The 26,353-nt window shown below is 43.1% G+C and overlaps 1 protein-coding gene across 2 annotated transcripts in view; it reads right to left on the reverse strand.

Moving 5' to 3' along the window:
• Adgra3 (adhesion G protein-coupled receptor A3) overlaps window positions 1–26,353 on the reverse strand; it is a 96,085-nt gene that overhangs the window by 62,212 nt on the left and 7,520 nt on the right. The window contains exons 2-3 of one of the 2 annotated variants that reach the window (XM_040747067.1): window positions 17,526–17,668; window positions 3,113–3,184 (exon numbers count right to left, since the gene is read on the reverse strand). In XM_040747067.1, coding sequence (XP_040603001.1) covers window positions 3,113–3,184; window positions 17,526–17,536 — 83 coding nt within the window. In that variant the 5' untranslated portion in view covers window positions 17,537–17,668. The remainder of the gene's footprint in view (window positions 1–3,112; window positions 3,185–17,525; window positions 17,669–26,353) is intronic. The other variant, XM_040747066.1, reaches the window with a different exon arrangement.

Below are 26,353 nucleotides of genomic sequence, written 5' to 3' on the forward strand. Positions count from 1 at the left end.
CTCAGGTGGTGTGGAGGCTCAGGTGGTGTGGCCTTGCTGAGAAAGAGTGACCCCAAAGGAGTGTTTCGAGAGCAGAGTCCCAACTACTTCAAGGTGGTTCTCTCTGCTTCATGCCTATGGTTGCAGATGTGAGCTGACAGTTTCCTACTCCAGCTGCTATGCTGTCCTCTTGCTGCAAGCTTCTCAGTCATGGCAGACTGTACAAATCTTTTTCTGTCCCACCAGTCAGCTCCCAAATAATGGAGACTTCTTATTAATTGTGCAAGCTCAGCCTATAGCTCAGGCTTATTCCTAACCAGCACTTACATCTTAAATTAACCCACTTATATTAATCTTCATTCTATCATCTGGTTGTACCTCTCTTCCATCCTGCACCCGTTTCCTCTCTGTGTCTCCTGGCTTCTCCTACGCACCTTGATTCCTCCTCCTCTTCCTTTCTCTCCCTGGAAATCCCACCTATACCTCCTGCCTAGCTATTGGCTGTTCAGCTTTTTATTACACCAATCACAGCAAATACATCTTCATACAGTGTACAAATATCTCACAACAGCAGACTCTTATTCATATGGAACCATCAACCGAAGGAAACGCTGTCTAGAGGCTGTCTTGGTCATAGTGTTTTACCATGGCAACAGAGAGCGCGGAAGCACAGACTTCTTCAGGAAAGAACACATGATGGCATACGGGATGTGGTGCCTCATCTCAGCTGGCGATGGCAGCGCACACCTGTCATCCCAGCACTCAGGAAGCAAGAGGCTCTTTGCAAGTCCAAGGTTGGGACTATAAACTAAATCCCTGTCTCACACATAGTAATAATAATAAACCATCATCACAAATGAAAAGAAATGCAAAAGCAGAGCAGAGGTGGCTGGTTCCATACACCGCATAGTCCTCATTTGTGATGTAGTATCCCAGGTGCCCAAAACCCTCTGGACGCAACCATGAAAAAAAAAGAACAAAACAAACAAACAAACAAACACTTCTTGTATCTTCTTAGAAACCAAAAGAACTTCTTCTCCAAAGCCTCTCTTCTTTTAGGAGTTAAAGAGACTCTGTCACCAGTTGAAGAGAGATGCTGAGTTACTCCAGTGGCCCCAACATAACACATGAGATTGATTCAACAATTGGGAATGAACACACTGATCAGTAGGAAACTAAAGTTTTCCAAAAGTCTGCCTTGTGTATAAGCATATTTTTTTCTCAAAAAAGCATGGTGGTGTTTTGGGATTCGGGTATAAATGGGACCCTGGCTAAAAACATTTAATTCATCTTAATATCATCCACATTGGCAACTTAATTTGTTCCAACTATGTATAGAGATTTATTATCAACAAAAGGCAGAAAATATGGTCAAAGACAAAGGAAGTTAAAAATGATGTGGACAAAAGGCATAATTCACAGTGCAACACAGCACATTAGCCATGCTGGCTATGTTGCTTATGGTGTACGTGAACTACCACATCAAGCCAAGCAGCATTGTTTCTCAATATAACAGACACCACCAATAAACCACAAGTGCCTGTATCCCTTCCTTTGACTGCATGGATTTCTTCAATTATCAGCTCAGCAAATACGAAAAGTCTCGCATTGTGCTGCATGCTGAGAATGCTGGGATATCTGCCAACAACATTGTTTTGCAAGGAAGAATGGGTGACGGGAAGATGTTGTCTTCTCCATTCTAATACTGAGTGGCGTGAATTCAGCATTGTCTCCCCACTGCTTAAGAGTCACTCCTCAACCTGCTCTCTGGTGACCTGGTCCTGGCATGCACAAGTTCCTTCGTTTTTTCCTGACAGTGAGGAAATTCCATCCCTCAAGCCCAATGAGGATCTCCACTCAACCAAACTTATGCAAACACCCATTGCTGAAACAACCACAGAGTGTGTACAAAAGATTAGTCTCGGCACTGTCAGGCCTGAGCTGAGATCTCTAGACTCATGGACTGTGAGGACTATGACAAGACTATGTCAATAGACACAGTAGAAAAAAACAATGTGCGCACGAAGTCCTAAAGTGCCAAGAAAGTTTTTAATGCATCTATATATGTTTGTGTGGAGTGTGTTCCCTGAATATTCACATGCTTTGTACAGGAATGAACATACTTATGTAAATGTACTGCTATATATTATGGATATTGATAAGTATATACACAGAACCTAACTTAAAGACAAGTAGTAAACTGAAAAGAACAAAGTCATGGTCAAAAGGACACAGAACTTTAGGTGGTATATGGTTATGTAATACTTCAGCACCCCCAGCAATCAGAAGCCACGGGAGTTTGACTGTGGAAGCCCCTGGATGAATGATCAGGGGAAAGCTGGACAGAGAATGTCAGAATATCAAGAGCAAAGAGAATAGAAAAAAAATAAGGGTATACTGTGACTTCACAGAAATGTACATATCAGTGTGGTTCTCGTACATACTTTTAAGTTATATTGTAAATGAACGTTTATCAGGATCTTTGAACAGCATTCAGATCACAAGTAAAGAGCATATCCAATTCCCTAAATACCACCCAAAATGAGTACCTGTAATATATCAGTTCATGAGACTTCTAAGTAAAACATAGAATCATATTCCAAGATACTGAAGAAAACATCAGTTTATCTACGCCACTCCCTTGATATGTTGGCATTCTGTTTTACTTATAAGATCCACATCATTTTAGGATGCAGTTTCAAAACATCATCTGTGTTAAGCCAGTGAGTGGTCAGCAGACTGTGGTCCATGACTTGTTTAGTGAACAGCTTTATTGGAAGAGATCCGCACGAATTCCTTCATTATCATCATGCTGTCATGTACAATACATCAGTTAAGTACTGACTCATTGCTGTCTAGATTGCTTTACCACATCATGGGCAGAGTGCAGACACTGTGACCACACGGAAAGCCCACAAAGTCAATCTGGAATTTCCATCTGGCTATTCCCAGAGAGCATGGTGACCTTTGACTGCGTAATTGCTTCTCTTTGAAACATCACTTCCTGAACTTTTGCAAAATAAAATGTTGGGAAGCCCTTTTTTTTAGTTGTTTGGAGTTCCTTTGGCAGGTTTACAATGAAACCACATGAATTATATAAAATAAGGAGAAATGACCAAGAGAGAATACTTACAATCTTTCGAGGAGACTTAACCCAGAAAATGAACCATTCTTCAGCTCAGATATCTTGTTGTTGCTCAGAATCCTAAAAATGACAACAAACATATATATATATGACTTGTTTAGCACACACCATCGATATCAAAGTTACTAGAAGGAATTCTCAGAAATCGTTAAACAGAATTTTTAGGCAGTTGAGAGTAAGATAGTTTCTTTCCCAAAATAACTTCCAGATCTTGATCCATCTTAAATCATTCTTGTCACACTTGGGTAAAAATGTAAAAAGGGAGAAAATGAACAGACAATGCTATAGGACCAATACAGGGGGTAAAGCTGGTCACTGTGTGCACTCACTAAGTCAACTTGGTAACTTAAACACCTGTTACAACTAGATACTTACAAAATTACCAACCTTACAACGAAATACATTAGAGATACCATGGTGAAAATGCTGTCTCTCCCCTGCAGTTTAGATATGCGATTGTACTGTCTATGTGTGCGCATGCCCGCTTTGCATTGACACAGTGGCTGCAACATCAGGGCTTATCTCACATGCCAGGAGAGTGTGCACTAAAAAACAAAACCCTGCTTTTAAGGAGCCACAGGTGGGACAGTGCCCCTGACAGAGTGCCCCGCAAAAAGAGACTGCATGTATTTTATGTTCCTTCCTTTTACAGTCTAATTTTCTACAGTGGTAAGCACCTAAGTATCAAAATTTCCAGAAACAAACAACACTAAAGAACCTGGTTCAAGAGGGTAGGGAAATCAAGACAGGGAAAAATGAGATATTTGAGTCAAGAATCAAGTGAACAGCTACATATCATTAGCAAAGAGTGGTCAGATTTTGAAGATTTTATTTTTTACTTTTATTTATATTTATGTGTCTGTGTGTATATATCGCATACATGCAGGTGCCCTCAGAGGCCAGAAGGAGTTGGCTATCATAGAGCTATAGTTCACAGGCAGCTGTAAACCACATGACACTGCTGGGACCCGAACTCACGTGCTCTGCAAGAGTGCTCTTAACTGTAGAGCCACCTTTCAGCTCTGCCAGCCAGATTTTGAACCCAAACAATATCCGAACTGCCCAGCTTCCTCAGCATGCAACTGAATTAGTCAAGAGCCACACAACTGTCATTTGGGAAAGAAAACTGCATCACATGAGGTGTTACCGCTCAGGAGCAGCCTTTCCAACAGCAGAAAAGTCATTGCAGGGAGACACAAAGACTAATGGGGTATTCTGAAAGGCAAGATTGTAGGTGTACATCTGTGTATGCCGTAACTTCTTACTAAAACAAGCAAAAAAGAACTAGCTGTCATCTAGCTTTCTTTGGATGTAAGTCGGATTTGTAAAAGGAAGAAGGGAAAGAAGAGAAGGAGAGAAGGGGGGTGGGAAAGAGAAAGGGAGAGAGCCCTGCCCTGGGATAAATATAGCAGAGTAGCTACTGTGACTTTCCTAAGAGCTCCCAGTCAAGCCTGCCCTGCTCAGGCCACAGCTCTGCCACTTTCAACTTCCCTTGGTCTCTGGCAAGTCACTCGAGCTCTCTCTAAGAGTTTCCTTACTCATGCAATGTGAAGACTAAAGACAGCCTCAAAAACGCTAACAGGACATTTTCAAAGGCATGACACACCCAGTGAGCAGCCATTAAGATACAGGATCTGCTTTCCCGATTCTGAAGTATACCCATTCTCCCTTGGTTCAGTGTGTACTTTGCAAATCAAAGTAGCTCATTAGATAGCATTCTGTCCTGCTCCAAGGTGTCAGTGAAGCAAACACAAAGACCAAAACAGTGTGACTGAGAAAAAAAAGAAGATACAAAAACATTGTGACTAAAATACAATAGTGTTTTCTTCAAGGAAAATGACAAAGCTCTTAAAAAGAAAGGTAGTTGGCTTCAACACGGAAGACTTAACACGTGCATATACAGTCCCAAGGTAGAGTAGCAAGCAGGCTTTCTCCAGCAGCCCAGTAGTAGAGAGCTAGGACCCCAATCCTTATCACCCTGAACAGTCAGTCAGAGCCTGAGATCTCAGTCACCAAACACAGCGAAACGCCAAGTGCATGCTGAGCCTGACATGATTTCAACATGATGCATATAGTAGACAAATGCTTGAGGCTACCGAAGGGCCAAGATCAGAGGACAAACACAATTGAACAATGCACGTTTACACATCCAGGAAAGATGCTACCTGGGGGAAAGGATATGATCACGCCAATTAAGAGCAAACAACAAAATAAATACCACAGGTAGAAGAGAATCTGTATGTAGCAACAAAGAGACAAGGAAAACAGAGAAGACCCAGAAGGCATGCATGGCACATGGCTAGTTATCTGGGAGACAAGGCTGAGATTTCACTTCTCTTTGACTATTTATACTCGTGCCTTAAGTTCTGAAATATCTACAGTGAGACTCTTACTTCCAGGGTTTCCTCCCCACTCCCCCGGAAATAAACATGAATCTTAAGTGGTTTTTTTTTCTTTTTGCTTTAAACTGAATTAATTTTGAATATATGCATATATAGTCTCAGAAGTAAAAGCTAAAAGAAACGCCTAGCACTTTGCGATTTCAGAGTGCCCTTTATTCATCTGCTTGTTTAGAACAGTGACTGACAGTATCACCCAACATGCACGGAAAGAAGTGGAGAGAGCGGTCGTGTCTGGAGCCCAGGTATTAACAGAGATGACTGGGGCTGTGTCAGTCACTTCACTTTCCAAGTAGCCTTCAACATCCTTAAGACTAAAGTTTCTACACCGATTTATGTTCTAACAGGCAAAGCTGCTAAGCTTGACAGTGACTAAGAATATGTAAGCACTAACCCAAAAATAAGGGGGGAAATATACACTCTCCCCAGCTCAGTAACTTAAGGTGCCATTTCTGGGCGGAGAATGAAACCCAGATACGGAAGAAACTTGCACAGAACTGGTGGGCACTGACTGAATGGCTCTGCCTGTGATCTCATACAGCTTCAGCAATGGGACTGTCATTTCCTCACTCATAAAGGCTTTACTGCAATAAATGATAGGTTTTATTGAGGAAAGTAAAAAGGAAGACATTTCATCACACTTAAAAAGTTATAACTGTAACCTTAAAATATAGTTTACAACCTCAAGCTAATATATTCCGTCTACACATTACTAGATGTGTTTAAGGATTTTGTGCAGGAAAACAGGATCGGAAAGAATAAATCTATTCTGCAGACAGCTTTTATACTCAATTTTGAAATGGGGGGCTGTGGAACCGGCAGGTGCTTAGCATCATATATCACGATGAACCTAAAACCCGTTCATAATCAATATTTTTGCTGACACCTTTGAAATTTCAAACGTGGCCAGAGTAATAGAGCTTATATAGACCCATTTCTGTTCTGTATTAATGATGTGAACAAGACACAATCTATGGACAATGAGTAGAATGCTATTCAGGCTCCCACCTCTTCAATTCAGAAACCGTATGGAAGAGGCTGATACACACTATCATTTCACAGAGGGCCAAATTAACGTGATATATCATCTACACTCAATGAAAAAAGAGCGAGACAGATTTTAAAAACTCAAAAGCAAAAGGAATGATATGGATTAGTAGTGCCCGCTACTATTAGAACCAAAGTGGATCAGAACGCTGAAAGTTATCAATAGAAACCACTCACTGAATGGCAAGAGTCACAATCTAACTTCTTTTGTGAAAGAAACTTGAAAATACACTTCAAGAGCACAAACTACTCAGATCAACCTCAGGAACATAATGTGGGATACTGATTGCTGGGGGAAAATCCAGCTAAACAAAACAGTGGAGTTAGGGAAGCACACTGAATGGGTGTATGTGACGCTTAATTTTAAATGTCAAGTTGACCCAACCTAGAATTACCTGAGAGTCTCAGTGAGGGATCATCATCTACATTAGGTTGGTCTGTGGGCATGTCTGTGGGCGTTTGTCTTAAGTTGACAGATGGGGGAAGATCCAGTCCACTATGGGCTGTATCATTCCCTAAGCAGAGCATTCTGACCTCGGTGACAGTGGATAAATCAAGCTGAACACAGCAAGCATGCATGCACTTTTCTCTGTTCTTGACTACAGATGTGCTATGGCTAGCTATTTGAAGTTCCTGCCTTGACTTGCCCGTGATGATGGACTTTAACCTGGAAATGCACACTACAACAAGCCCCCTTTTCCTCGAAGTTGCGTTTTGTCAGGGTGTTTCATCCAAGACAGGAAATGAAGATAGGACAGAAGGTAAGTCTACCTGGTATCTGAGAAGGGATTGCTTAGAATCAAAGTAAGGGTAGATTTACACAGATATAATTAAGAATCCAGAAATAAAACCATTCTGGATCACAGCAGGCACAAATTCAATGAGAGGTGTCATTAGACAAGAAAATGCAGAGAGGGCCACAGGAAGATGAAATCACAGTGAGATTCAGAGAATCACTAACAGAAAAACGGGCAAAGACTAAAGAGATAACTCAATACATTTAAGAACAAGATCAAACACATAACATGTAACAGGGCCTTTAGTCCCATTTATGAGGGTGGTTGAGACGGGATAGTTGACCATTTGAGGCCAGGAGCTCAAGGACAAATTGAGAGCCATGACTCCTTTAAAAAAGGAGGGGAGGGGAGGGGAGGGGAAGGGAGTGCTGGAGAGATGGCTCAGAGGTTAAGAGCACTTGCTCTTCCAGAGGTCATGAGTTCAATTCTCAGCAACCACACTGTGGCTCACAACTATCAGTAATGAGATCCAGTGCCCTCTTCTGGTGTTCAGAGATATAAGCAGGCAGGACACTATATACATAATAAATCAATCTTAAAAAAAAAAAAGAAAACCATAAAAGATCATGACTTTATGAAAGAATGTGCATCCCCAATCAGAAGACAATAAAGACTTAATCATGATACTATACATCACTTATCACAGTGGGAAAATATAAGCTTTGTGGAGGAAACAATCACTCACAGTTTTACAATGAGTCAATACAATCAGTGTGGCAGGAAAACATGCCAATGAAAACACTTTGATTCTTCTTTGAAAATCCATCCTACCCAGATACATGCACATAGGTAAAATGTATGACATGTTACATGTCACATAATTACATGAATGTAGCAAAATTATTGTCATACAGCTAGGGAAAGCTAATTGCTAAATATTGCTATGGGTTCCAATAATTTTTTTCCACTGCCTACCAAATGAGTGTTAAGACAATCAAGTGTTGCAGATTCAAGGAAATGCAACTCCCTAAATAGTCACCTGGATCGAGGTGCAGGATCGAAGGGTGTTTTTTACTTGATAGAGTGCCTGTCTATCATTCACAAAGTCATAGGTTCAAGACCTGATACCACATAAACAGGACATGGTGGTACATACCTGTAATCCAAGCACTCGGGAGGTACAATCAAGAGGAGTATATGTGCAAGGTCACCTAAAGCTAGAGTTTAAAGGCAGTGGGGACAATGTGGAACCTGGTCTCCAAAACAGGGGAAAAGAATGACAAGGCATATATTCACACAGTAAGTCTCCAGGCATTGACAGGTCTAGTTTACTCTTGTAATACAAGCTACAGTACAAATTGATATACATTAAGTTTATTGTGGAGAATAACGTATGCCCTTCCTACAACCTTTTCTACAGTGTAAAAGAAAGGAAAGCAGGCCAAGTTTAGATGCTGGTGAGTCATTAGCCTCTTTTGGCATACAACCAAAACCTTTATAGCCACCTGCCCTCAGCCAAAGTCAGGAACGGGACTCCTTATAAATGAATGGTGCTTGGAGTTTTTGTTGTTTTGGGTTCTGCTTGTTTTTCTGTTAATGAAACCATAAGCCCAGCAGTGCTCAACGTTTTACCCAGTCCAGGGCACATTATATCCAACTGAGCCCTTTGTTCACCAACAGTTCCATACGATTAGATGAATCCATTCATTCACTCTCACAGAAAATAATGCCAGGTAGTACGTTTTTGTTGGTACGTATCAAAATGTTTGTCATTACGCCACTCACTGAACACATAACCCGTAAAGTGCAGCCATGGTAAGATCTATAAAGTGCATGTCTTGTTTCTTGTTTCACCATTACTGATAAATCTCACAGACATTAAGACAACCACGCTGGAAAACATGTCAGCTCCTCAAGTGGATTTCTTTACCCTTCCTGAGAACCTCAGGACCAAGGTCGTAATATCACATCCTCCAAAACGGTAATAAAAAATCTGCATGACCAGTCAGGCAGTTCGCTCAGACTGACACTCGTCCTCACCAGCAGAGTTCAGATTCTAACAGCACCAATACAGCAAGTGTCATCAGCACCACTGAGGTAAGCACATGTCTCCTTTAGCAAAGCTATAGAGCAGGGCCCAGCTGCCAGCCTGTCGAGATTCTTTGTCCCTTTCAGCATTCATAAGGTGCTCACTCTGTAAGCAGTACCCAGTCAGTGGGCTGAGGACCACAGTATGGAATTCCAGTTGTCTGCCCAGTACAGAATGTCCCTTGGGCTAGTCCAAACCAGCATATAGCTGCAGGGAAGGCAAAGTCATCTCCTATCATGTGTCCTTCTAGCCTCTGCTGTCAGACCTGCTCTACCTGGACCCTTACCACCTCCTGCTCCCCTTCATTTTCTTCAGTCATTTTTTCCCCAGTAAATTATCTTGTAATTCGACCTCCATCCTGGCCCGTGGTCCCTAGAGGGCCCGCTGGACAAGATGCTCACAACATCTGTTCAATAATGAATGAAATGAAAATATGGCTAGGCTTAAGTTTTTCTGTTCAAGGATTCCCCCCCTGAGGACCACAAGACACAGAGTAGGTAATTTAGTGGCCTCTAGTGGTACAGAGGAGCATAAATCTAGGCCACTCTCTCCTCTCGGAAGCTCTGGGGAATTTTCTGAAAATCTACCAGATAATGTCTAGTTGTCTTTCTCTACCACTCCAATATCATAAGATGTATGTCCAAGTTACTGCCCTTCTAGCATTAGGTCTGTCTTAAAACTCATGGGCAAAGAAATCTCCACTGACTAGGGAAGGAAGAAACCATGAATTTATCAGTAAGTGCCATTGTTGGGCCACGTACAATCCATGGTTGAATTAAGTCTGGATCTTTAATTATGGCTGAATGTTTATACATCAAGGACTCATTACGATGCAACCCTGAAATTAAAGGTTGTACAATAGAAGCCAGGATAGTCAGCGTAAGTAGGAACAAACGAAGTCGCTCTCAGGATATTTCAAAGAGGCTAGGTGAGTCCATTCCTATGCCACAGAAATCGATGAAGTCACATATCTCTCTTAAGCAGTCATCTAATCTAGCTATAAAACAAATACTGACATTTCTATAAACAATATTCAATTGGAGGTGAAGGAGGAATGAGGGAAAGGGAGGTTGGTAACTAAACAAGTTTTTAACATGCTTCAGAGCCATCCAAATTGTACTTTATGTTTTCCTGACTGATGACACTCTAAAAGCTCATTTTTGGTGGGCCTGTGGTGTACACCTTTAATCCTGGCACTTGGGAGACAAAGGCAGGTGGATCTCTGTGAGTTCAAGGCCAGCCTGGTCTACAAAGTAAGTTCCAGGACAGCTAGGGCTGTTACAGAGAAAAAATCCTATCTCTTGAAAAAGCAAACAAACAAACAAAAAACATCATTATTAAAATCCCTGGCACACATACAGTGGAGAAAACAGGTTTCCTTCTGACTTCCACAAGTATACCATGGTACAATTATACACCACTGCATACACACATACATTTCTACTCAAAAACCAAAGCAAAATGTAATTGTTAAAGCCTCACAATTAATGACAAATGCAGTGCATGCCACAATAATGAAAGTATCAAGCATTTATTTAAAAAAGAAAAAGAAAGCACTGATAAAAATGGTAAAGCCAGGCAATGTTGTGTTAAAAAATTTAGTAGTTTCTACCCATAACCAATGCTCCTAACTTCATCTAAGTTATTTCAAATCACAGCTGGAAAGGCACTGTGTCAAAATGATCCTATGCACACCCTGGCTGGTTAAGGGACTGAGAACTCTGGCTCAGAGAACTGGGGTTGGCAGAGGTGCTAAAGACGGGCACCACTGTGCTGTGGGGAAAGAAACCTCCATGTTTGGAGATGCCTGCTCCTAAGAGAAATAAACCATCTCTCCAGCCCCAGAGCATCTGTGATTCTGTCGCCACCTTAGTTAACACTCAGCTCTTAGCCCTTACTCCTGCTTCACAACTTCCATCTTAATCCTTCTGCTTTGAATTTGCAAATAAATCCTCTGCTAAATTTTCCAGACCACTAATTTCTATAACCCTACTGGCTTCCCCTCTGCCCTTCAGCCCATCCACTGACCCCAGGACAGCCTCCTTCACATCTCAATCCCAGTACTAACTACTCAGAACTCCCTTCTCATCCTTTCCCACGAACTGTTCTTGCCCTATGGATCGGCTATTCTTTTGGATCGGAAATGCACACTAGAATTCTCCCATGTTAACATTTCACCAATGCTTCCAAAAGCCTGGTCTGTTGCTGGCTCATGGTATTGATTTCTTCTCAAATGTCTAATGGCCCTTCCTGGTTTTTCCCTGGACTGATCAATGCTGAGGGGCAGCAGAGGGTTTCATTACCATATATGAAAATAAGAGAAGACTGACACAGCAAAGCTCTCTTTATGTCCAATTTGAGAAGTCTTGAAACCTTGGGGGCGGAGACATAAAAGCCGGGGGGCTCAAGGATTTCCTGTCGCAGTCTTCCACTCTGTTCAGCCTTGGCAGACCACCAGACAGTCAGAAACCAAGTAAAATGGTTTTGCGGCTGGGGCAAACTCAGATCACCATCCTCTCGCCGCCAGCCCAGCGGTTCAGCTGAACAGAGCATCTGTTTCAAGGTCATTAGCTCCTAGCCGGGCACTCTCATTACCCATTTCTGCTGCCACTCCCCACTTCTTGGGACTCTTCCAGGATGCTGTTCAGAAAACTCATTTTTCTAGTGCTTCGGCACTCCCTCTCTTGGGTGGCAAGCTCCCCTGCTACGGCGTCTCACCATCCATCTCATCCATCTGCTGTATTTACTCCAGAGTCCCCAGCGCTCCAGGGCCACATGAGCACCTCTCATTTTTCAGGCCTGTTTGGGTTTCTGCTATCGTTTCATCATTTTCAACATGATTTTGAACAGCACAGAAAGGAGAGAGAAAGATGGACAAAAAAAAAAAGAAATTTCACACACCTTTTTATTTTTAAACTGAATTATTACTTTAATCACAAATTGCCTTGTGGACCGAAGCTAAGGTCCAGAAACCCTATGAAAACGATATGATGTTCCTAACCATAAGAATTCATTCGCTCTGTGCCATGGCCATAGTACTGGGGGATACCCCATCACCAAAGTGGATCACATGACCAGCTGACTACGCACCAACAAATAAATACACTCTTGAAGGTCATGCTTACAGTCCCAGCCTTGCCCCCAACAGTTACTGAGCAGGTAACACTGCGACACAGGGTAGAACCTGGCACACAAACTACCTGGGTTTGAACCTTAATACCAAGATCTGGCTTCATCATTTTGCACAAGGTTCTTAATCTCTGCTACTGAATATCTCATCTATAAACTATTCTAGGCACTTACAAGAGAAAATGAAAGGCATTAGTGAACATATAAGCAAACCCGTGGAAAGGTACTTAAAGCAGACCATTAGTATTTCTTCACAAGACCCAAGCAAATCACAGCATCCAGATGATAGCCAGCCTGGCAGGCAGGAGGAGTCTCCATTCAGCAGTGCCCACTGGTAACTGCCAACTAGACAAGGCTGCCATGCTGTCTTCCACTAGGTCAGCAGCACCTACTCAGCCACACCAACCTTAGCCAGCTGTTACAAGGATGAGGTGCATCTTTTCTAGTTTGGGGATGATCGTATGTAGGCAAGAGATTAGGTGGTACCCTGTCACAATTAAGGATGATGGGGTACACACATAGGCCCCACAACCACTGACAAGATAGCCAGAGCTAGAAGAAAAGTTCCAATCAGCAGCCTGCCAATAACTCTCTGGCCAACACTCAGGAATCCCCATCAACCCAAACAGAAACATCTAAAATTTCTTTAGCGGACCATCTCAGATTTACTCAACCAAGAAATCTTTTCTGCAGAGCTCAGCCTGTAGAACTTCTACGTTCTCAAAGCTATACACAACGCCCATCTTCAATCTGCACCAAGTGAACAATTACAGAAAATGAGACAGCAAGTCAAAGATATCAGCGTATAACACATGATTACAGAGTCTTCAGATTAAAAGGTGCCTCTAATAACCACACGAAGACAACAAGCATCGCCTGGGTACACAGTAAACCTTGACTCTCCAAATGGCTCATTAAATAACCTTCCAAGTTCCCAGGCATTTCCCTTAAAGATCCGACACTTAAAATAATACATTTAGGCCTGATTTTTTTTCCGTGTTTGCTTCAATGCTTTACTTAGTGATTTTATAAATAAAAAAGTAAATAACCTATTTTTCAGCCTCAGCATTAAACACAGTGAGTTTACATAAAGTTATACAGATTTTAGTTGATTAAGAAAATCTAAACGGTTTTTTAACACCATACTAGATATCTTTCAACAATGTCTAAAAATGAAAAACTGTTTATTAAACAACACTCCATCATGTCTTACAAACACATTAGCTCCTTGAGCAAAGGAAGCCCATTCTTCAAGGTGTCGTGTCAGTGCATCATAGAGAATGCTGGAAACTTGATATTTATGAGTACAATAAAAGCATGTTTATTTGGCATTTTAATCAAACAGAAAGCTTTCTTCTGGGACCATACTGAGGTTCTTGAGGATTCAGAGTTTTGATTTTTCAGCTAAAATTTTTGATGATGTGTCAATTACTCATTAACTCAGAATATATTTGAGCAACTACTCGGGGCTGGGAGTGACACCAAGGATACAAAAACAGACCTCAAGGACTAACACACACACACACACACACACACACACACACGCACACACAGACAGAGTCCAGGTATTAGGTATTAAGTGCTATGAGAAGGATGTATAGCTGGTCCAAAGAAAATGTACACTTTAAGGGTGTTTGAAAATAAGCTGACTGGGAAAATACATTTCTGAACTATACGCTATATAATCTCCCTACCCAATTCCAGTGGGTAGGAATGTATTGGAGATACTGTAAGAGTAAAACAGTTCACAACTCTTCAGGTCAGAAGTGCAGGTAGGAGCGGATGGGTTCTGTATCAATAGAACTGGCCACAGAAGGCAAGGCATCAAAGGCATAGAAGATTCAGGGGTCACAAAAGGATGAAGGGAAGGGACGGGCACTGACGTGGCACCGGCACTGTACTTCCAGGGTACAGCTGCAAATGTTCAGCAAGAGGGGAACTTATAAGGCGACCCAAGACAAGTGTGCTTTCCTAGTGGCCACATTCTCAGCACAGTGCACAAGAGCCGCACCTCACCTTACACTTTCTGTTCACTGTAGAGCCGTCGAGACCCACAAGAGCAGTCCTGAAACCCTACAGCAATGCTCACCATATTGTCACAAGTGCCCTAAGTTTAGCAAGCAGAGACACAGCATCCAAAGTAGGTTCTTTAACGACATGGAGAATTAATTTTTATAGTACTTTTTTTCAATTCCACAAGTTTTGAGGGATGAAGATCAAAATATAGTAACAAGGGAGCAATATTTCTTTATAATATCCCCCATAGGTGCTCTCCTCAACCAAACTTTAGTCAGCTGACTCTGGACCCTCCGCTTTAGACCTAGACCTCACCTCTGACTCCTGCATCTGCTGCAGTGAGTCTAGTTTAACAATGATCTTATTAAGTTAGAACCACCTCCCCCTTTCTCTTGATATCTGATTGAATTCCTCATTTTCCTGACATCCCTACTGACAGCAGATCACCTAGTGCCTTCAGCAAGAATTCTGTTAGGTCTTTTTTGCAACTGTCTCTCCCTTGATGTCTTCACACAGTAATTTCCCATCCAATGACCCTCTGCCCCAACCTCCTTAGCGATCCATCCCATTTGTTGGTACTACATTAGGAGTTGAGCCCAGTGTCTCTGCCCAACTAACATCCATCAAAATGGTCATGAATAGTCTTTTCCCTCATTTTAACAAGGGTCCTAATAACTTTCTCTTTAACATACTTCTGAATGAAAAGAAGAATGCAGTTTCCTTTTTGGAGAAGAAAAATTTTACTGAAGTTCTGAACATGAAGTCCATTTCCAGTGTAAAAACCCTTTCTTCACTCCCAGGCTGTACAAAAACAGGCAGAACAGGAGTGTTTGCCCTAGCTCTTGACAATGTATAGCTTGCAGGAAACAAAAGTTGCCAAGAAACTTTACTACACAAATTCCCTCCAAGACAAGTCCCACACCATGGCTTTACATTGTTGTGTGGGGAGAAAACATATTAAATAAGCTTCCTGTGGAAAGGAAATTAGAAGGTAAAAGCTATATGCACCCAGGCCCTTATCCTCTCATTTTCTTGAGCCTAGTTCTGTTAACAGGAAGAAGGAGAGGGCAAGGAAAAGGGAGAGAGTAAAGGTAGGAGAGGGGAAATTGGGAGATGGATGAATGAATGTGCATGCATATTGCATACAAGCAGATCTTCAACCACAGAATCAGGGCCACATATATGCAGATGGATGAATGAATGTGCATGCATATTGCATACAAGCAGATCTTCAACCACAGAATCAGGGCCACATATATGCCCCTAGGCACAGGTAGAACTTTTAGGAAAGAAAATGGTAAATTACATCTACTGGAGTGTTAGAGCTTGGCCCAAAACAGCCTGGGTGCCTACTGAACTCAGCTTGATCTGAAAAGAAACTCTAAGGAACTTAAAAGTATACCACTGACCAAGCAATTTGGCATTTGGCCAATCAAAGCAGATAAACTGCCTACCAGTGAGGAGGCTGAAAGCTGCAACACATAAGACAAATGCCAAAACAAGCCAATCAGGCTGCCTCTGTGGCCATTTCCTCCCCACTGGCTAGAGAGATAACCTGTGTACCAGCTGAGAGGCGGTGGAAGGGGGTGAGGGGATATACAAAAACATTTGCAGCCTCTGGTGTTGAACCTCCAGTTCTAGAAACTTCCCTACAGAAGTAACTTTACAGAAGCAAACTTTATTTAAGCTAACTCATCTCAAGGGCTTTTTGGTCTGTTACAAAACATAGTTTAATACAATGGTTTTTAAACTTGACTGAAACCCAGTTTCCTCCGAGAACTCGATATACATGCACATTGATTTTTACTCGTTCAGGTACTTGGTGATGAAGATTTATTGAGTGTCGACTACATGCTTGAGAGCTTTAGAGATGCTGGGGGAAACAAATCAAAATAAAACCCAGACTTCACGAAATTTATATACTAGTGGGCAGGGGGACACAACCAAATCAGCAAAATATTAGTGTGCTGGCTGGTGAAAACAAATCTACTGGAGAAAAAATAACACATATAAAAAACAGATATTAAGGTCTACCTAAGATGAAGACAATTCTCACTAAAAAGTTTGTTCTTAAGTAATTTTTATTACAGTAGCAGTGGCTGTGTACATAAAGAACTAGAAAACAAAGACGAACAAGAATAAGAAAAGTAAACTACAATTCTTCTGTACAGATAGCTGTGTTCACAGCTTCATAAAGCTTAGACTCCAACACTTGTCTACCACACACATAAACAGGTGTGGATTCTGTGGACACAGATCCTATCACAGTCGCCAGGGATGCCAACTATTTCAGCTACAGACTCAACCTTTCCAGTTCGGTATGTTTTCATCTCCAGGTCACAATCAAATTTCTAAGTATCTCAGATAGATCTTTTACAGATCTCTGTCTAAACCAGTGCCTAAGACCATGCCTATATTTTAAATGTGTCACTAGCAACATAACACAGCCTAACCCTACTTGGTTTAATGAACAAAAATTACAACTCATGGCTGAGATGGTAGGATCATGAGGCTAGCCTGAGGTACACAGTAGGTTCCAGGACAGCCTGCTCTACAGAGAAACACCCTATCCCAAAAGCAAACATCATCACCATCAATATAAACACCGTGGGAGATCCTCGGTGGTGCTGTTTGACAGTGGCAAATACTACATCCTGATTTATATAGACCTTCTCTATCAAAGCTAGAGGTTGCCAATCCTTTTGTAGCTCGAGCTACTCTGGCAGTAGAATGAAACATCAGGACCTAAAAGGCAAAACCTAGTAACCTGCTGAACAAGCCTCCCCAGGGATTTGAATGTGCACTCAAATCAGGAAACTGCTAAAAAGCCCTCGCTCCACCTACTTAAAGGCAGTACTTAAACACGCTGTACTAAAGAAACTGCTGCAAATTACTACCAGGTGTAGGCAGAGCTGGATACCACTGTGACGTGTTAGGAGACTAAAGACAGGTCTGGGGAAAGGCTCTGTGGGTAAGGTACTCACCATGCAAGCATGAGGCCCTGCGTTCAAAGCCCCAGTTGCTGCATAAAGTCAGACATGGTAGCACACATCTAAAGTCCCAGCTCTCGTACAGCAAGATTGGAGAAGGAGACAGGAGAATCCTTGGAAGTCCAGGGTCAATTAGCCTGGTATGCAGAGATGAACAACAAAGAAATTCTCTCTCAAACAAGGAGAAAGGCACAGACCCAAACCCAAGGTTGCCCTCTGACTTCCACACATGTCACGGCACAAGCTCCTGCATTCACATTCACATTCACTCACATACACATACACATACATACACATACACATATACATACACATACACACACACACACAGGGTTGGAAGGAGGGAGAGAGGGAGAGAGAGCGTGTAGGTCAGATAGTCAAAACACTAAATTCTAAGCAAATAATCATTTCATTTTCAATTTAAGGGATTATTTTTAATTATTAACTAGTAAGACATTTATATGAGTAAAAGATTAAAAACTATAAATAGAGCCAATTCATTATTTTGAAGATGGGTAAGGAAGGACCAATTATTCATCTTGTTTGTCCTGGATAAAGTAACCTCACGGAGGGAAAGACAGCTCAGCAGTTGAGAGTACAAATGCTGACTGTTCTTGCAGAAGACAGAGGAAAGCTGCCAGCAGCCAGGGGCACGATCTCACACTCCAGGCACACACCTATACACGTAAATAAAAATAACAAAAGTGCATTGTAAAAGAAGTAACTTTAAGGAAACCAACTGACAGGTCAGGGGGAGGCTTCTTTGATAAACACATATGAGCTAAGAAATTAACAGGAATGATTTTTTAAAAAAGTGAGAAACTATAAGCCTTTTCCAAGTGCTAACACAGGGCTGAGTTAGAGATAAGGCCAAAAACAGCTAAACAGCATTAAAATAAAATGAAAGCTACTGTGTGCTCATCAATATAGGTACATGGATCAGTGCTTGCTGGACTCACACTAGACTCTGAGAGCTGAAGAAACCCAGTTTACACTGCTGGGATCAACCTGTCCAACCACTCTTAAGACAGGCTCTGGATCGCAACTGCCTACGCTCAAGCCTGGTTCCATCTCTTAGCAGTTCAGTGACCTTGGAACCTTTCTTCTGCCATACTTACTCAGGCGTGAACCAGGGCTCCCTATAATAACAACCCCTTGAGGGAGCTGTGAAGGTAACTCCAACACTCCCACACATGCCACAGGACCTGGAACATCCAGCAGCATTATGTTGTGATTGGTCTTATTTTTGATGGCTTGTCGGTCTTTTCTTTCTCATTTGGTTTCCTGCAATACAGTCCCCAAAGATCTATAATTGCCAAAGAGTACTTAGAAGAGAATATATGAGAAAAGATGACTGATTCAAACTGAGTTGAACTTTTTTTGTTTGGTTGGTTTTTGAGGAGGGGCTGTTATTTGGTCTTTTGGGGTTTGGTCTGCCTCAGTTTTTGATTTTTTGAGACAAGGCTTCATGCATCCTAGGTGAGCTCAGTACTACAAAGCTGAGGATGACCTTGAATTTCTGATGTCCCTACTTCCCAAATGCTGGGATTACAGGCAGGCACCACCATGCCAGATCCACACACCGCTGGAAACTGAACCCAGGACGTTCCGCACGCTGGGCCAGCACTTCAGCAACTGAAGAACCCAGCCGGGAATCAACATCTGGACAATGACAGAGCTCGATATTCTGCATAGAACATAAATAATTACACTGGCTTAAAAAAAAAGTACAAGAAGGAGAAAGGAACCATCTTTGAGGGTTCTGAGAGAGAGCTCAATTGCAAGGCAAGTGTGAGAGGTGTGGTGAAGCACACGTAATGTCAGTGCTGAGGAGGTAGAGACCGGAGAATTCCTGAGTAAAGCCCAGGTCAGTGTGTGAGTGAGAGAGAGAGAGAGAGACAGAGAGAGACAGACAGAGAGAGAGAGACAGAGGCAGAGTTAGAGAGAGAGAGACAGAGAGAGAGAGACAGAGACAGAGATAGAGTTGAGTGTGTGTGTGAGAGAGACAGAGATAGTATGTGTGAGACTGTGTGAAAGAGTGAGTGTGTAAGTGTGTGAGAGAGAGAGAAAGAGAGAGAGAGAGAGAGAGAGAGAGAGAGAGAGAGAGAGAGAGAGAGAGAGAGAGAGAGAGAGAGAGAGAGTGGCCACTTACTACCTAACAAAAATGCTTGTGATTTTTATACTGATAGATGCCCACACATTCCCCAAGAGCTCAGAAATTCAGACAAGCAGCCTGGGTTACTCACGGAGCTGGAACTTAAAAATCTGTATTCCTGTGGTGAAGGAAGAAATGGGGATATACCAGGGTTCACATGCTAAACGGGCTCGAGTGCTCAAGTAGTAAAGACAGGAACTGTGAGACAAGAAAGAAATCTGGTTAACACAGGGACAGCTCAAGGTCCCAGTGTTGGGATTAGCCCTAGGGAAGGAGAGCAAGTCTCAACTGGCAAGTGAGGGGCAATTAGAGCAGCTAAGAGCAGTGAGTAAAGACAGAAGGAAGCAGGCAGGCCAGATGCCAATCACAGCACCCCCACCCTCTCCAGCCCTCCCTGCTTGCTTCTGCCAAGACAGCCCCTGCATTACTGTGTGAACGCCATATAATGATGCAATGAATCCCTTCTAATAAAACTACTGGGGCTTCATTAACGTCTGTGCCTTTTTAAAAAAACACCTCAGTGATCTTGTCAGGTTTGATTGGGTTTTGTGAACTATGTAAATTCACAGAATTCTGGCATTTAAAGAGCCCTTAAGGGCAATCTAGCTCAGAGCCTCACTTCCCTGTTAGGGAAGCTGAAGGCCGGAGTAATAATAGGCAAAGGCTAAGATCCACACTTGGCAAAGTCAGTGTGAATTCCCTGAACCCATACAGTCTGGTGTTATTTCCTCTGCTTCCTCCTCATTATTAAACAGGGACCTCAGAATCACAGAATCTTGAACCTTCCCTAAAAGTTAGGCAGAGCAGTAAAGGTTTTACTTCCAATGAAGACTAAAGGAAGCTATGCCCCCCTGCCATGGTTTTAGTCCTCCTAGGAGTACAGGACAGCTATGTTTGAGGTAGGGTCCTTTGTCATTCCAGGATGAAACCATCAATCTCAAGAAAGCACATGAGCAGAGCAGACCTAATTAATAGGCAACACTACATTACAAACTTAAGCAAGATTGTCCTGGTCACTCCCCCAACTACTACAAGCAGAGAAAAGGGGATAGTAAATTTCTTCCCTTCAGATGGCCACTGGGGCCTAAGTGCTAAGTGCAATTTCTCATTTCCTGTCTCTCCATCAGTCAGCCATCTCTAAAGAACCTGCTCAGTGTACACCAGTCTCTTGTGTCAACTACTTAACAAAGTTACAGCCAACCCTACTGCCAAATGGTTGCTTTTATGGTATAACAACACAGGCCTGGAGTCACAGAAAAGGCCCCAAAGCCAGGCTCTGCAACCTGCAGCCTATGTAATGGAGAAGGTAAATTTCCCATCTATGCCTCAGCTGGAACACCTGTAAATCATGGGTGCTACCACCACCACCCTACCACCCCACCCCACCCCAGCCCCGTGTTAAATCTGACAGAGCAAGGAACTTGCTGCTCATGAAGTGTTTGTTGAACACAGTAGCTACTACCTGACAAGTATCAAGATGCCATTTATCTCTAGAACCTGAAAATTAGCCAAAGATGATGAGGTTCTAAAATCAAGGTGCTAGCTCTACACACACCTTAGGCTCCCCAAGCCCTGACAGTTCAAGGTAATTACCAAACCAGTTTGAGAAGAAAGAAACCTTTCAGGTGATGAATGCTCTGTGTCCACATGACAGGGCTAAGGGTGCCTGGGTAGCTGGTAAACATCATTTCCCCACCTGGGCATTGGTGGCACATGCCTTTAATCCCAGCACTTGGGAGGCAGAGACAGGCAGATCTCTGTGAGTTCGAGGCCAACCTAGTCTACAGAGCAAGTTCCAGGACAGGCTTTCCAAAGCTACAGAGAAGCCCTGTCTGGAAAACAAATGGGGAAATACTGACTGGCAGGGTCTAGAATCACCCATAAGACAAAGCTCTGGGTCCATGTGTGAGGGACTTCCTATGCTAGGACAGCCGCGATGTGAGGAAGGACCCTACATGAGCAGCAGCCCCTCCACTGACACGGGTCCATGACAGAGTATAAAGGAGGAACGGAGCTGAACGCTAGTGTCCATCTACTTCCCGACTAGATGCAATGCGACCAGCCACCTCAAGCTCCTGCCACCATGCCTTCCTTCAAACTGTGACTCAGAACGAACACCTCCTTCAGTGTGTTAGAGCTTTGTCACATATTTTGCCAAAAACGTGTAACTCGTACAGCCCATTACCACAAACGGGGGAATTTGAGTAATTTTTTTTCAAAGAGCCCTGAAAAATCAAATCTAATAGAGTTATCCAGGTTTTTTTTAAAGCAAGAAATAATGTAAAATAATCTGGAATAAAACAGTCTAAACTTCCCCAAGGTTCACACCGCATGACACCTACCCCTTTGCCCCAAAGGCCATTATCCTTCTTGGGTTTATTTATCTTGGCAGGGAAACCACGCCGACTGTTTCTAGTTGCTGTATAGCCCAAGTCACCTGAGATGAAAAGATGGATTCAGTTGCTGATTTCAAATGCAGTGGTCAAAGTAAAGGACCCAGAATAAGGAGGAGAATGTTGTGGGGCTGCCAGGAGCTCCACTCTCGGCAGCCTGAGCGAGGGCAGGGGGCGGAAACCAGAGCGCAACTGCCTAAGACTGAAGGAAGACGGAAGGAAATAGTGAGGTTCACGGAGCTCAGCAATGGAGCAGGGTGGGCATGCGGCATGGTGCTACAGGGGATATTTGGGGAACTTTGAACAGAGGCGGAGAGACATACCAGCCAAGGACACCTCCACAAACCATGCAAGAAGTTCGGAGGCGAAAGATAAAGGCATGCTTTCCAAAAGGCAGGAAGCAACCAGAACTGCGTGGCTGGGAGAGACAGGCACTGCACCATCAGAGGAAGAATGCAGGAGGTAAAGCTGGCCTCTCACCTGTCAACAGCCTGCTGTGAAAATTCCAAGGCTTGGCTACCATCCCATCCCCACTAAGAATACGAAGAGATGCCTCCCTAGCCCAACTTGATATTATCAGGGAACTGGGAGCTCCCTATAAAGAGAAATACTGAAAGCTCCTGTGCCTGAGGCTGACGCCGAGATCAGTGTGACCAACGGGAACCCATACAGACTGGTCAGAGAGTGTGGACAGCAAGCATGGTCATTCCACAGAAACACGGCAAGTCCCATAACACAAGCAAAGAGCAGGTAGGAGGTGGGCACCAGGCAAGATGAGCTTAGCTGATTTTCAGCAGCATACAATACACCAGGCAAGATGAGCTTAACTCATTTTCAGCAGCATACAATACAGACTCCAAGCTCCCATTACAACATTAGAAGTCTTAAGCTGGGCTATGAAGGAAGAAGAGCTTACACTTGGGCTTAGAGAATGACAAACAAAAACCAATATTAAAAACGGAAAGCGTCCATCTGTGCCTCCTGGTACACTCGGCTGAAAGTTTTTGAAATAAATATAGAGAGAGACATGACAGGCAGATATGCACTCACATGAGTACATACACATATCTCTAGCAAGAAGCTGCCGAGTAACAATACATGCATATGCCATAGATAAATAACATATATCACTTTATGCAATAACATCAATTATGGACTATATGGACGTTTACAATGAATTGGCTCATACACAGAATGTAGTATTTTTAAGAATATAAACTGCATCACCCTATCAATCACACTAAGGAGTGACCAGGAACAGTGGCCCGCAGCTGGGGAATGCAAATGTAAGACAGCCTCATAAAGAAGATCTAGAAAACGATTCATCCAGGTCGGGGCACCTGAGGAAGGAAAACAGGACAACCTGGGAGAGCCTCAAAGCTCTATTCACTAATCCCAAGGACAGAACATCTGTGCTTACGGAGGCACTATTTGATATATTCTTCTATGTAATACTTAATAAAAAAAAACATTAAAAAAAACAGATAAGACTAACAGAAAGGGCACCTTCAACACTGTGATCGCTTATTCACCTTTCTCATAAGAAGATGGGAAAAACTGAACAGTCAAGAAGGTTCTTTAAGTCTTATCTTGATGGGAAAGGAATCAATTTAATTAGACTCTGAATCAAGCAGGCCTAAAGAAAGAAAACATTAGCACTGTGTTAGTGAACCTTCATTACCATTCCAGGGAGAGGCTGCTCAGAGTTTCCTTCAATTAAATCCAAGGGGGATTTAGACTGAAATGCCAGGCCAGCACAGGAGTCCTCCTGTTAACTGTCCTACAGCAAGCACGCGTTCCTGGCAGAGGGAGCAGAGCAGTCCTGGACAGTAGTTTGGATGGGGCCAGTCACACAGTGGAACCACACATCCCAAAAGAGAAATGTCTTCATATCGCGTGCCAACGGAATTCTCATGTATACACCACTCACTCAACGCATGGCAGTGGGGAGGGGAGGCACTGAGATCTGGGAGGAAATGACCCCAGGAACCTTCCATTCCCTCCAACTCCAGAGGACAACATGCTTAGCCTCCCTGGAAAAACATCAGTCTGCAAGCGCCAATCTTCAACAGGTGGGCAGGACAGCACTTTCACATACAGAGATAACTCTGTGAGTTCGAGGCCAGCCTAGTCTACAAAGCAAGTTCCAGAACAGCCAGGGCTACAGAGAGAAACCCAGTCTTGGGGGAAAATTTTTTTCTCTTTCTTGCTATGGTGACACTGTCACTGGGCAATACGCTAATAAGATCAGTGAAAGTTGTTAATAAACTGCCAGGGTAGTAACTCAGCCTTCTTTGGTTAGAATACATAACTCTACAGACCTGCTGTGCCCTGCCCCCACACCCATGGTGAACAGTCTGGAAGAATATGACAAATGCAGAAATATCACCAGATTTAAACTTAACAAGGCAGGCGATGGGAAGGCACACAAAGAACAGATGTAAGATTTGTGTTGTGTTTAAATCCAGAACTGAGAATGCCAGTCAAGTGGACTGATAAGGAGCTAACAGCAACTGGCACATGCCCGAGAGCTGAGCTGATTCACAGCGTGGCAAATGAGTGTTGTCCTCTGCAATCTCCAGCCATGTCCCCAGCACACCTGCCAACTGTGAAGTCAACAACACAAGGAGGTCTGCAGGAGTGCCGCCTTCAGGTCAGCCAAAACAGCAAAAAATTGGTGGAATAAACATCAGACCAGGAATTCACACATCACCTCCATGCAAACCTCATGTGTCAAGAAGGAAAAAAAAAAAATCAGAAAATGTTCAGAGAAGCTGGCCAAACACGAATGATCCTTCCATACATTAAATTATATTAAACCAAATTAAAAACTAAATCATCTCTCTTTTTTCTCTTTTATCAGACCAGTCACTTAACATTTTTGTTTCTCTTTTAAAGCCTGAGAAAAAATCAGACCTCAGCCCTGTGCAGCTATATTACTGAATTTAAATTTAAGCCCACCCCACCCACCCCCACCCTCATCTCCTGCTACCCTGAGCATCCTCATCTTCGTTTTCCTACCTATCTGCAAGCGGTAAACAGCAAGCCCCTCTGATCTGTGCCTTCCCGTACACGGTGAGGACTGTGTAAAGTCCAGAATCCTCGTCTGCCATTTCTTCTTCTCTCGTGGTTTTCTTCACAGTGGGGAATCCGAGTTTTCAAACTGCTTGAATTCATTTAGCAACTAGCTGTTCATATCATACTTTGTCCACGATTCCAGTGACTCATCATCTTGACTGGACAGTCCCTGCTCTGTGAGGGTCAAGCGTGGAAACTAGACCTTGAGTAACGCCAGGAACCGATGTCTGGTTTTAAACCTCGGGGAAGCGATTAAAAGGACCTTGAGTAGGGATGCTTTCTGTTTTGTTGCCCATCCAAAAACAAACACACAGAAGGCCGTCAGATACCAGTGGGACAAACTGTGGCAGTTGTCTGGCCCTTTCAAGTTCATTCCCTCATCTCCACAGCTCATCTCTAACAACATCCTGCCCTCACCCACAAACCTAAAGTGAAATCCAATGTTAGATACCATGCCTAGCTCTCTGCAAACTAGCCTCCTGTGAACAAGGCCCCAGCCTACAGCTCTCCAACTGTTCCAGGAATGTCTCTTAATTTCATCCCTCTTTTCTGCACTTAGAACAGCCCCTCTTCCTCCCCCCTCCCTCTCCCAGAGGCAGCTGCCCTCAATTTGTTTCTATGCTCTTTCTTCCATCTTCCTTTGTTGCAGCACAGGACAGCTGGTAACTACAGTTAACCCTTAAGGTTGCCAGGATACCTTATAATGTGTTTTTAATCCCAGGTGACATTTCAATCAAGGAAAATCACTAATGTCTGGAGCCCTATCCCTGAACAACTACATCAGAACTCAGGTCCTGTGGTCCAGGAATGGGAACAGTTAACGCTCCTGGGTGATGCAAATAAGTTTCCAACAGTACATTCCCATCAGGCTTCAGGAAAGTGGAGACAATTGGTCCAGGGCTGGGATACAGGCCTGGAGCATCCTTCACCATCTTACTTTACCACCACCTGTGTGTGACACGTGCTAGCCTGAAAATCTTGGAGAAACTTCCACGAATAATGACACGATTAGATGTTGCAAGTCAGAGACAGTCAGAGGCAGAACTGCAGAGAGACTCTGCGCCCAGGAGATGGACAAGAAAGAGAGAACAACACAGCCATGGGCAATGGAACAAAAGGATCCCTCACTGGGCCCCTACAGCAAAGAACTGCCTAAACCTGTCTTACAAACCTCCCTTTAGGAACTGAAGCTCCCT

The sequence above is a fragment of the Mesocricetus auratus genome, unplaced genomic scaffold, assembly GCF_017639785.1.
Source record: "Mesocricetus auratus isolate SY011 unplaced genomic scaffold, BCM_Maur_2.0 Super-Scaffold_100006, whole genome shotgun sequence".
NCBI classification, from domain to species: Eukaryota; Metazoa; Chordata; class Mammalia; order Rodentia; family Cricetidae; genus Mesocricetus; species Mesocricetus auratus.